The sequence below is a fragment of the Falco biarmicus genome, chromosome 9 (assembly GCF_023638135.1).
Source record: "Falco biarmicus isolate bFalBia1 chromosome 9, bFalBia1.pri, whole genome shotgun sequence".
NCBI classification, from domain to species: Eukaryota; Metazoa; Chordata; class Aves; order Falconiformes; family Falconidae; genus Falco; species Falco biarmicus.
Window position 1 is genome coordinate 2,900,861 of NC_079296.1, and position 12,836 is coordinate 2,913,696.

The window sequence follows — 12,836 nt, forward strand, 5'->3', positions numbered from 1 at the left end:
TAAACACTTAGTAAGTCCTTTGCAATGTCTGAAAAAAAGAGCGTGCAAAAGAATGAAGTACACACAGGAGCCATAGCTTTTTTTAGCCTGGATTCTTACCTTGTCAAATTTAGCAAGGTTGCTCTTCATGCGTGGATCTCCCTCTTCAGAACCTGTCATTGCCAATTGCTGCAGAAGTCTCCCAACCTGAAATGAAAAAGAAGTATGAAGAATAAGCATTTCAAACCAACATCATGATAGACCTGATTATAAAAAAAAAATAGTTAAAAAAACTCCTCAGTTCTTATTCTTTTCCTAATTAATACTCCAATAAATACTTTTGATTGAGTGGACAGAGTCTTGTACTTGCTTTCAGGGCAGAAAAAAATGCAAGAAACTTTATCAAAAAAAGGAGTCATTGCATTTAACAAGAAAATCTGCACACCCAATATGCTATGAGCATACATACCTCCCCCCTTCCCAGGAACAAAGTGTGTTTTGTTTTTACAATACACCAGAATTGAGTTGAATCTAGGTCATCTTAAACTCAGAGACTTTTAAAGGCTGTATGTATTTTACTAAGAATATGCTGGAGGAAAAAAAATAGCGAAAGGGTTAACCCTTTTTTCAGAGTATATAATCCTTATTAATCTTCAACTGCACAACAACTTTCAGTTTTAAAGAGTCACCATCTGCAAGCTCTGCTACAACATGCAGGCAGTGATACAGGAGAGGATTGCTAACGTATTTCAGAAAAACACTGGCAAGTAACAGTCTAGTCAGTAAAAGTCACTAGAATGATTATACTGTGAGAAACACTCAGTGTCCTCACTGTCCAGTTTATAGACAACATTAAAAAGCAGGCTTTGTTACTTGTGCGGGGAATATTCTCAGACAGGTGTTGCTTAATACCTTCAGACTACACGTCTACATACTGTCATTAAATTGCCCAAGTACTTGCACAAAGACAAAAATTTGCCATGAGGACTGGGGAATACTCTAAGGTTTAATGAAAGGGCAGATAGCCACCCACCAGAAACACTGGTCATTACTGCCAGGCAACAAGGTTCTTTCAGCAAAATATTTCATTATTTTGTGCAACACCTGACATAATATTTAACACAAGCGAGAACAGCACAACATTCCTTTTCACACATTCCAGAATTCATCTTACAATCACTTTTAGACTTCAGTTTCCATCCCTTATAATAGCTTTTAAAATACATTCGCAACTCCTCTAAGAGATAAAGGAATATGCGCTATCAATTTTTAAGCCAATATTTTAAGCAAACAAACTTTAGAGCATGCTTTTTCAACAACGATTAACACAAATATTTTGTTAGCATTCACCGTTAGGTAAGAGGGACAGTACCTTTACTGTAGTAACATCCACTAGAAAGTGGAAAAAAAAGGTCAAGAACATTTCTTGTAAGACTACTTTAAAGTGAGTCATACCTGCATCAGATTAAATCTTGCCACCTCATTTATAGGAGCATCAGAAATTATCCCATACTGTTCTGGGTTAACAATTGCAGGACAGATGAAACACGCTAGAAGAAGATCTGTGCACATTGCTCTGACCTCCCCAACCTCCAGCCTGTCTACACACGACAGCGTTTTGTACATTTGTGACACAATCCATCTCAAGCTGTGAGGAAAACAGTACGTGTTTTGTTTGAGATAGCCAATGAATTTGTTCACCAAGGTCACCAGCTTGGCCTCATTAGAGTCAACCATCTCTTGGACTCTTTGCTTGAACTTTTCTGTGCCTTTTTCTCCAAACAACTTTTCCTGTTGTACTGGGGAGAATCTCTCAATTAATTTGTTTGGATCAGTTTCCAAGTGGTCTTCATCTTCGACCAGAAGCTGCATGATTGGCTCATGTAAAGTTGCAGTAAGAAAAAGTTTTGCAGAAAAGAGTCCTTCAGAGAAGAGTTTGAATAAGATGCTGAACGCACAGGTGCCTCGTCTCAACAGCCGCCTAGGGTTGTCACTTTCCTTGAGTTCAAATTCAATCAAGTACCGGAGGACCTGGAGGAGGTAGCTCTCATCCTCCTGCATGATGCAGTTGCCATAAATGGAGGTGAAGACCGTGTGAATGACGCTCTGAGTGTTGTCCTGGTTGAGCTTCTCTCCAGCAACCAGACAGGATGCAATAAGCCTAGGGTTCTCTCTCAATCTGTTTAGGAATTCTCCATAAGCAGTCTCCTGAAATCCCAACTGCTTATATCCGTCCACAAACTGCGTGTCCTCCAAGATTTTAGCATGCTGGCAACATTCAGCAGGAGAAGCTTCAGCACTTCAAAGAAAAACATTGAAACAGTTTTAAGTAAATCTCAAGCAAACTTCATAAAAGATGTTACATGGTCAATCTATTAACAAGACTACCACCAAGGAAAAAAGTCTTTACATACAGTTAATAAAAATGATTTGCAAATTCAGGAATAAGAAGAGTTTGTTCCCATAAATGACAAACAGAAGCCAAACACATATATGAAAAAAAAAAAGGTAGCTTAAACAGCCAACAAATAACTTTCAGGTGAGTCAGATCCCCTAGTTGAGATTTGCTTTAAAACCTTACTATTTTTATGATTAGTACAGCAAAGGACTTCAGATACTAAGTGTAAAAAATCTGATGGATTTGCTGCAATTCACAGAGGTTTAGGAGCTTGTTCTTCCCAGTACCACCCCACCCTCCCAAGTCACCTTGTTATGATAAGTCTGTCCAAGTTAATCCTTTGCTGCTTGGAAATCCATGCCGTGCGGTACAGCTTTTCAGCTGTCTTCAATACATCTGCATTGAGCCTTTGAATAAGTTGCTTTTCTGAGTTTACATACAGCCGTTCCTGCTTGAGGTGATGAGCCAGCGTGTGTATATCTAGCTTCACCATCTTGGGCAGCGAGTGGGTTACACAGTACTCACTAAAAAGAAGAAAGAAAAAGAAACTGGTGAATTTCAACAGGTAGGGAATAAGTTCTGCCAGCCCCAATGAAGCAATAAGCAGGTCATAAACTCACACTTAGCAGCAAATACTGCTGATGCCCCTTCCATGTCAGCATAGTAATACCTTCTCTCAAATCCACAGCCCACCCACTTAATGACTGAGCCACTCTTTCTTAATGCAAAGTTTCCTAATTACCAACTTCATTAACCCCTTGTTCTGTCAGCACATCAGGGACACCTGCAAATGGTATTTTCAACTCACACTCATGAACTGAAATAGTAATACAGTACAGCGCTACAAAACTCCTGCACCATGCCTCCAATACACAAGGTAAGAAACTGGCTATTACTTGGAGAGATGTGGCCCTGGCTACAGCTTAGGTGACCAGCTCAGGGAGATGAAGAGGAGTCCCATTCCAACTCACTGTCTTGTGAATTGGCAAAAAGATTTCTGTACTTAATACTTTGCCTGAAAGCATGTCCACATAACACAGCCCTATCCAAGTACAGTTATCTCTGGCCTGTTAAAACAAATGCCCTCTCTAACCTGTGCATAAAAAACACCAAGCTCCCAATATTGGTCTTTTCTGCTAAAAAAAATAAAAATAATAATATTACCGATTTTAAAAGATATTATAAAATCAAGACTTATCAACACCCAGATAAGGCAGAAGTTGGAAATATAGCTGAAGACTTTGCTCAACAGTAGAATTCATTCAGAAAAAAAATCCTCAAATATTTCAATTCAGAAGAATATTTCTTTGGACTATGATCAAAAAATATTGTTTTAAAGACAGAAAAACTGAAACAACTGTGGGCTTTCATAGCACATCAGGAACGAAAATCTACACAAACTACTGTTATGTCTCAATCTAACATCAGCTCTAACTTCATAATTAGAAAACATCTTGGTTACCAGTTAGATAAACCAAGAGTACCACACCATTCAAAACAAGTTCAAGGAGCTAATCCATCTAAAAATTAACTCTACAGAAGAAAAAAAACACATCAACTGTGTTAATGGTAACAAGGGAAGGGGCAGAATCATGCAGATCAGACTATGTTTCCATGGAATTAATGATAAACTGCTTTATGTCTTCTTCCCCACCAGAACTAACAGTCATACTAGTTAATTTGGGAAGAAAAAGGGTTTGATCCAGATATTGTCTATAACAGCTGTCTGTCAGTTATATTGGTAATGGACACAGGTCAGAGCTGTCACAGGATCTGGTGATGAACCCCTCAAAGCCATACTACAGTTAAATGTAAAACTTACTTCCCACAACCTGCAGCAACTCTACAGAAGCCTTGCTTCACAAAACCATTTAATCCATCCTTGAGAAACCACAAATAATGTACCATACACCAGCCTAATGCTCTGCCCTTTAGTGTTTTAAAGATCTGTGGTTCACTGCCCAGCCTAGCAGGAGATGATCTTCTCTGAAGAATACAGATTAGCTCCCTAATTAGGCACAGGTTTTACATTTGTTGGGTTTTTTTCAGTGTGTGGAGAAAGCCTGATAACCAGGCGCACTGACAGCCATCACTGCTCCTTGTGTGTGTAAGTTCTTTCATCTGTAGTTTTAACCCCACAACCAAAACCCTAGCAGAGACGAAAAGAGATGCTGTCACAAGTCTTTATGCATGAAATATTGCAGTCTTATTACACCTGATGGTTTAAAGACCCTTCCTAGCAGATACAGACAACTGTGTATCTAATGCGCTCTCAAAAACAAAACCCAAAACCCCAAAAACAACACACTCAAAAAAACCAACCCAAAACCCAAACAAAAAAAATCCAGCCACTCTAATCAGTGGCTACAGCTCATACATCCAAAGATGAGATCAAGCAAGGAACTTGAAGGATACACTGATTTAGACATTTTTAACTGGGACAGTCTCAGAGAAATGATTAGAAAAAGAAACACTGACATTACTGCCAAAGTTCTTCCAGAAACAAATAACAACTTCTTGCAACAAATTTATTTTTAGCCCCAGAATTTAAGGGCTTGCAAAAAAAACCCTGGCATTAAACTTGACACTGCCTGCAAACACAGTAGTAGCTAGTTATCAGACTATGAACTATTGATACCAGCAAGAAAAAGAAGTTGCATCCATAAAAATACACATGCACAAGATGTGCAGAACTATCTTCTGTCTTTTCAGATGCTTTCTGCTGTAAGGCAGTTCTTAACAGTTGCTCGTAGTTTATCAAGCCTTAACAGTTTTAGTTGGCATTTCCCATTTTAAGGTGGCCACCCACAGGCTCCGCATTTCTGGACAGAGAGTTAGTCCAAGCGGCTCTCCTGCTTGTAAGCAAGTTTTGGGAAGGAATAGAGGACCCACATGGGGTACCCCCCTATGAACAGCCTTTTGATTTCGCCTGTGTCCCTATGCTTTTGCCTTGCCAAATTTCAAAACAAGTTTCTATTTTTGTGTCACTCGTTACAAACACATTTAACAGTAGACAAGCTGATTAAACAGCTTCTGAGGTGTCTTACATACCTAGAAGTGATTTCTCTGTTTCACTTTTTTTTTTTTTTTTTTTTTTTTCTGTTACTAGAGAAGATGTTTTCAGCATCAGGGAAGGGCTAAGCACTCTGACAGCTTTCAGCCTCTGCGGAAAGACTGTTCTTTCTCCCCTCGCCCACAGGTGGGAGCAAACTCCAGTCAGCAAGAGAGACAAAGCGGAAACAATATACTTTTTCTGTTAAATTGTGATTATCAAAATAGCCATTAAATTGCTGGTAACCTTTTCTGGAGCTACTGACAAGTAAAAAAAAAAAATAATATATAAAAATCAGTTAATACTCAGAAAGCAAATAAGACTCCCATACAGGTCAGAGTCCTAATAAGCATGCATATAATCCACCTGTCCAGCAAACAAAATGAACAACAGAAGAGCAGAAAATGTCAGACTACTGCAAAACAATACTGTACCATTTGCAATGCCACCTAAAAAACACCCACAAAGACAGTATGGGCCTCACACATACTCAGAAAGTGAAGTTACCACCTAACATACAAGTGATTTACACATCTCCTTACAACAGAGCATCACAGCCATTAAACAGAGACACCGAAGCACCGAGTAACTGTGAGAAGTTGCACAGTGCTGTGCATTTTGACTTTCTGTAAACTAATTGCCACCATGAACTTCAGGCCCTGTACAAAACAAGGCTCCAAAGACTACCATTACCTGCATCTGCACTTCTAAATATACTGGTCCCATGACTACTTCATAACATCCTATCAATTGGCCACTACCCATGTGTCCATCTTACCTGATCTCTACTGTAGAGCAACAGAACTAATGAAAGCAAGAGAACTGATTTGGAACTGAACCACAGCAGGTTAATAACTACCACTTAAGTCAAGAATGATAAAAATCCACAGGATTTTCCTGTCGATCTGCAGGAAGTCAACTGCACGACAGCAGTTTTTACCCTATGCACAGGAAAAAGGGATCAGCAGTTTCCCCATCTTTACAATCCTTCATAAAAATTAGAGTAATGTGATTGCTAGTGACTGCTACTGAAATATACCTCTGTGAAGAGGACCACCTCATTTACTCTCATTTAGCAGTTTTTACGAATGAATTATTCTGAAGTTGCACAAGTATAGCGAGCAACTTTGTCTTCACCTTAAGTTTCTGGCAGACATTTCAGAACACTAGAGATGTCAAGCGGGTAGTTTAATACACACAGTACTTCAGCAGGCTTCAGACAGGCTCGAAAGAAAACCTACACCACAGTAAAGAAAACAAAAACCCCCTAGTTAAGCAAGATGCACGTGCTATTACTTTCTTCAGATACTGATACTATTAATGCAGCTGTCTTAAAAGAAGAAACTATTGTACCACTGACACACCTACACAGCATGTGCTGCCCCCCTTTCCAAAAACCTCTTCCCTTCATGATCAGTATGAAAGAACAACAGTTGCATTCTCTGACCAGACCACACAACATTCACTCCGCGCCAGTGTTCAGGACAAGAGCTTTAGAAGCAATTAGCCACAGTTACATATTTGGTAACACACCACAGAAGGCAGCACTAGAGCAGAGTGAGCGGCAGCAGCTTCAACTGATACTAATTCCAGAATGTTGTTTGTCAGATTACCTTATCAGTTTCTGGTAAACAAAAAGGTGCCCATAATTACCCAATTACCTGGTTTATGACTACCATGCACCATACTGGAAATAATAGATGTCTGTAGGTAGTTGTATAAAGGAGACAGTTTAGGAAATTTAGATATCCAACAATCTGCTGTGGCTGAAGGAACAACAGATATCAGCTCCTGCTATGTGCAAATTATTTTCCAATCCCAGTAATTTCATTTTGCTGTGAAAACATTTCAAATTTTTGGTCAGTTATTTCAAGACTACTTACTAACCTACTGAGAGCTGTGACGCAGTAGGAGAAGCTTGGCACAACAATCCAAACAATTTCACTTCATGATGTTCCACAACATAGGACTTGACAGCATCTAAGGTGTTTTGCCCTGCTGTCAGCATGACATGTTTGTTCAGAACCCCAGACAATCTATGCCTTTGACAAACGCAGGACACATTGCTTCCTATGCTTGAAAATCCTGGAAAGCACTATATTCAATCTTTAGGTACTGAACTCCATCTTACAATCTTAAAAAGTATGTGGCTTTGTATTGCAGCATGCAGAAACAAGTGACATCTCCGTTGAATATTTCTGCAATTCAGTTGACAGAAAAAGAGACTAAGTGAAGTAGTAAATACTGCTAGTACACCAGACACTTCTTCCTCCTCCAGCGTTTCCTGCTCAGGGTTATTTGCTCCTCCTGAGTCTCGCTACGCAAGACTCGACTTCCAAAGCAAGTTAGGGCAGATCTAACGTAGGCAGGGCAGGGCAAGGCAAAACTGAAATCACTCTGTCTTACTGAAAATTAATACCTAAGCAAGCTCAAATAGCTTTCATGCTAATTCACCTCAGATGCAGTACCTCCTTCTTCATTAGTATTTATAGTAATAACTAACAAGTCTTATTTCTTTATACGAGCTAACAGCCTATCTCCCAAAGTTGAGCTAAAAAAGTCCATTTTTCAGTAGGACAGCTCACCACAACCTCACTTATCTGCTGAACTCTCACCTTATACCCACCGTCTCAAAACACGTGTACAACATGCAAAATGCATTTCAATTTGCTACAGTTCAACATCTAATCAATATTAATAAGAAACTCATACCTCAAGTTTGTTTCTGCCCAGTGGCTGTTCTACAACTAGCGTTGAACACGCTGTCTATCCTGCAAGATCTATGTGCAAGGAGCACCTCATTTCTCATGCCTCTCAACAGAACTTACCAGTAATGCACAGGATCAGCTGGCTACTAATTACCCATTACAGTATTACCGTGTTGCATAAAATCAACAAAAGCATATAACCATGCTAAAATCTACTCCAATTGTTTGTGATGCTAGAAAGAGGAGTTTCCCTTATGTAAGGAGTTGCACTAATAAACTTCTAGTCAGAAGAAGTGCAGAACTCTGAGCTGCTCAAACTGACAAAAACAACCTGTTCCTAGCCCCTTCTCTCGACAGTAGCTCCCTTCCTCACCCTGAAACATCCCATCCACGGGCCACCATGCAGGCTAACTGCTGCTAGAGCACATACTGACAGCGTAAATCCTCCAGGACCTGACAAATCTCACACCAAAACCCTGGTGTGGAGTATCTCAAATATTTTGGAACCCTCCATAGCAGCAGCAGTTTAAAAGTCTGCTTCCCAAGACCACCATCCTGCTACTTTTACAGAGCACGGTATTTCAGTTTTCATGTAGCGCCTGTGCCATTCTCCCCCCTCCATCATCTTTAAACTGCAGCTTCTGCTTGTGGGTCAACTGCACCATCCACAAAAATAGCATTTTACCTATCGGTGAGTGTAGCGTCACATGCTCGGTTTGAGAGCTTAATCGTAACGGCTCTCTCCCTTCAGAGCACGGTATCATGACTTTGCAAGAAAGATACTCGCTCGATCAAGTTCTTCAGCGTGAAGGGGCTGTTAGTAAGAAAAAAGGGAAGTCACGATACTCGCTGAGTTACAAGTTTTAGAACTGCCTAACGCAAAAGCCACGACGGAGATGGCAGCGACGTTGACGCCGAGTCACTTGGGCAGCAACCCGTCACCCAGTCCGGCGGCGGCCGAGCATGGAGGGCCCAGCTAAGGGCTGCAATTTTTCAAATACCTCCACAAACCTCCAGAACTACCGGTTCTCCAGCACTAACATGGCAGGTAGGGCTGGCTCCGGCCGGAGGCGGCTGACGGGGAAAAAAAGACACAGATAAACACTGGAGGAAAAATCTTAGGGCCAACTTCTCTCGGTCCACACACACACGCACACCCCCCGCCATACCCCGCGCACCAGCCTTCCCCCCCTGCTCAAACCTTCCTCCTGGGAGCAAAACGGGAAGAAACAGCCCACCTACCCACGGTTCAGGGTCCCGCAGCGCTGCCCCCTCGATTCCCTGCAAAACCGACGGGTTTCGTCAGGCCCCGGGCCGGCGGGAGGGCTGCGAGGTGGCCTGGCCTCGCCTTCCTCCTCCTCCCTGCAACACAGCGAAGGGGGGGGAAGCCAAGCGGTGCTGTGGAGAGGCGGGGGGGGGGGCGGGGGGGGCGGGTACGAGCCTGCCCGTACCCGGCCAGCGCCCCGGCTCCGCCGCCGCCCGGCTCCCGCTGCGGCCCCGAGCCAGGCGCGGCACGGCGCGGCACTGCGCAGGCGGCGGGCGGCGACGGCGACCGCGCTCCTGGGACATGTAGTCCCTTGGCCGGGGCCAGGGCGGGAGCGCGGGGAGCTCCGCTCCACCGCCGGCCCCCGCTCCCCTCGGCCCTGGCCCGTGCCTCCCCTTCAGGCGCTGGAGCCCCCCCTCCAGCCAAACCCCAGCACCGAGCACCCCCCTTCACTACTAAACAGCACCTCAGCCCCTTCCTCACCCCATCCCTATTCAGAGAAAAGCTCTGCCGAGAGAATTCAGAGGGGTGGAGGAGCCGGGCTGGGTGTGGAAAAATCAATCCCCCTCGCACCGGCATTGAGGTAGCTGGTACGTATCTATAGGACATCACTATATGTATTTATAGGATATCTGCGTATCTATAGGACGTCGCTACATGTATCTGTAGGACACCTACGTATCTATAGGACATCTCCTATATGTATCTATAGGACATCTACATATCTATAGGACATCATTGACAAGCAGGTAAGATATGTCAGCGTTGGCTGTTACAGTGGTTCAAAAAAGCACAGGCAAAGTCGTTCACAAGTTATGCCAAGTGCGAAAGTGTTGCTCAGAACGGAGCAATCCAGTCTTGAGCGTAGCGATTGCTTCATTATAAACAGCAACAGACATCGCTCCAGCCTCAGCCGTGATGACTGCAATACAGGCACAGAAGTATTCTCACTTTGCCCTGCATTTCAAGATTCTCAGAAAACAAACAGCTCTCGCCAACGCATGACAGGGCCCGGTACAACCATATGAGAAAACAAGAGGCTCAGGCTGACGGAACATGGTAAAGTCACTGCAACAACCTTGCAACAAAACATTCTGCAGGGACAGGGATAGAGACGAAAACCACAACTCCCAGCACATGTAACTGCTCCTCGCAACACACAAGTCAAATTTATACCCAGTAGAAATACCAGGGAAAACTCAATAGTGGAACATAATTTATTACACGAAAATTTGTCCCAACAGAGGTTTTAAGAAGCCTGTTCTCTGAGGGGAAAGTACTCACAAGTACTATTTGCAGTCTAGGTTGGTTCCACATAGCTCACTTGGAGAAGAGGGATGCCTAGGCACTGTGTGCAACGGCAGTGCTCAGCCGAGGCTCTGAATGGTGCCCAGTCCTGCAAAACCTCCAGGACTGCTGAGTTCCCAGGCTCCCTGTGAAGAAGGGCACAATATCCAGGCTTGATAGTGATTTGAGTGGGAAAGGAACACCTCCTGAGCACCCACAGCTGTTTGATTTTCATTCCCAAGTTATCTGCAAAGCTTTTCCCAGCAGGCAACTGGAAAGAAAAGCCGAACATTTACACTTTGTATCTCTCGCTCTCCAAAATATTGTCTATGTGCCTTTTTCTTAACTGACACAGTTACTGCCCTGAATTCTCTTCTCTGATAAAAGAGAAAGTCTTATGTAATTGAACTTTTAATATCCAAATAACATTCCAGAAACCACTACGGCAAACTGAAATATAACCAAAAAATGCTCAGCAAGCTCAAAAACACAAGGCACCAGCAAACTGTTATGCCTGGTACCACACAGCCAGTGGTCATGCTGTATTCCCAACTGCAACACAGAATACCGGCTGTGTTTACCACATCACTCCCGCTGGAGAACTGAGGAAAAGCTGAGGGCCTACAAGTATGAAACCGCTCCCCCACCTTGTCTGCAGGAAGTTTCCTAAAAAGAAAAAAAATGCTTATGCCATTTATAGTTCTCAGGACACAGAGGTACACTAGGAGATAATTCTCTTTGAAGGACTAAACTCAATAATTTGCCAGACACCTCAGGATTTTTAAAAGGAGAAAATCAAAGTGAATGAAGATATAATTCAATTTTTAAAACAAGAAGCACGAACAGATATAAAGGATGCAAAATATACTTAAAAATAGAAAGAACAGCATCAAGACCAAAATGGCATTTCCAGGTGGGTCTTGAGTAACAACAGTGTTTTACAATGCCTCATTTCATAACCATAAGAAATCCAGGCTGCTGGGCCAGGCCCCACTAGCACAAGAGATAACTCTTAAAATTTAAGTCATTTACACTTGCAGAATGCTGCCTGAACACAGCGGTGCCTCACTTTGTTTGCAGCCCCTTTTTTTATAATATGATTACCTGAAATTGTTTTCGTTAAGATTTCAGATCTGGTGTTATATAAAGGTGGACGAGCAACTTTTAATTTCCCATCACATGCCACTCTTTAATCACACAAAACGTTCATTTTTAATTTGGAGTTTTGTAGTATTGATTTTTGCTTTAAGATGTGATTTTAAAAATTAGCACGAAGGTAACAGATGCATGTGTGACCTGCAGAAGTGCAAACCAACAGGCAGCAGCGATGCAGCCAGGCCTGCTACCTACGTAAGGCAGGGCAGGGGTGATCCGGGAGGCTCACGGACTGCGCCTTCGCCTTCCTGTGGAGCTTCCCAGCCCGCGCAGCCAAGGGGCTGATGTAACACGGTGTAGCGAGTTACAGGAGGGAGGGCACGGTGACTCAATGAGGGGATCCCGGTTCAGACGGTGGCACCTTCCCTGAGAGGCCCGCTGGCCCCGCCGGTGCGAAGCCCCAGGCGCCTGGCCAGGGACGGCCCCTGGCTGGGCCCTGCGCCCCTTTACGCACAGGGAAGGCCGCGGCCCCTCGGGGCTGGCCGCCCTTGCTGTCACCCCGCGCCTGGCGGGCGCCGCCGCAGGGCCCTGCCTCCACGTATCTCCCGCGGGGGACCCGGCGGCGCTGGCAGGGCCGCTGCGGCCGGGGCGGGAGGCGTCGCGGGGACGCGAGCTGCCCCGGCCGCGGCCCCGCAATGGCGAGCTGAGCCCCCCGGGATCGGTAACCATGGAAACTTCCAGAAGGTGTGTCCCCCCCCGGCCCCGGCCCCGGCCCCGGCCTCGCCATGGCGGCCGCCGCCAGCCAATGGGCTCCCTCCGCTTGGCTCACGCTTCTCTGTTGATAGGTCCGCGACGCCGGCGGGGTGAACCAATGGGGTGGCGGGAGGGAGGCGCGCTGGGCATGTCAGAGGGGCCGCCTGAATCTCCCCAATCAAGCAAGGCCAGCTTAGTAGCAGCCAACCAATGGGAGAGCTCCAGCGAGGGTGCCACAGCCAATGGCGAGCCTCCACGAAGGAGTAACGTAAGGTATATAAGGGCGGGCGGCGCGCCTGT

General features: G+C 44.3%; 1 protein-coding gene across 7 annotated transcripts in view; it reads right to left on the reverse strand.

The window, feature by feature from the left end:
- The window catches only part of GAPVD1 (GTPase activating protein and VPS9 domains 1), a 31,714-nt gene extending 22,145 nt beyond the window's left edge, over window positions 1-9,569 (reverse strand). The window contains exons 1-6 of one of the 7 annotated variants that reach the window (XM_056351615.1): window positions 9,380-9,569; window positions 9,139-9,211; window positions 8,823-8,951; window positions 2,686-2,901; window positions 1,435-2,278; window positions 100-186 (exon numbers count right to left, since the gene is read on the reverse strand). In XM_056351615.1, the coding sequence (XP_056207590.1) occupies window positions 100-186; window positions 1,435-2,278; window positions 2,686-2,870 (1,116 nt within the window). In that variant the 5' untranslated portion in view covers window positions 2,871-2,901; window positions 8,823-8,951; window positions 9,139-9,211; window positions 9,380-9,569. Of the gene's footprint in view, window positions 1-99; window positions 187-1,434; window positions 2,279-2,685; window positions 2,902-6,468; window positions 7,134-8,822; window positions 9,106-9,138; window positions 9,212-9,338 lie in introns of those variants that run through there. The other 6 variants (XM_056351614.1, XM_056351617.1, XM_056351616.1 and 3 more) reach the window with 6 other exon arrangements.
- Between the last annotated feature and the right edge of the window lie 3,267 nt (window positions 9,570-12,836).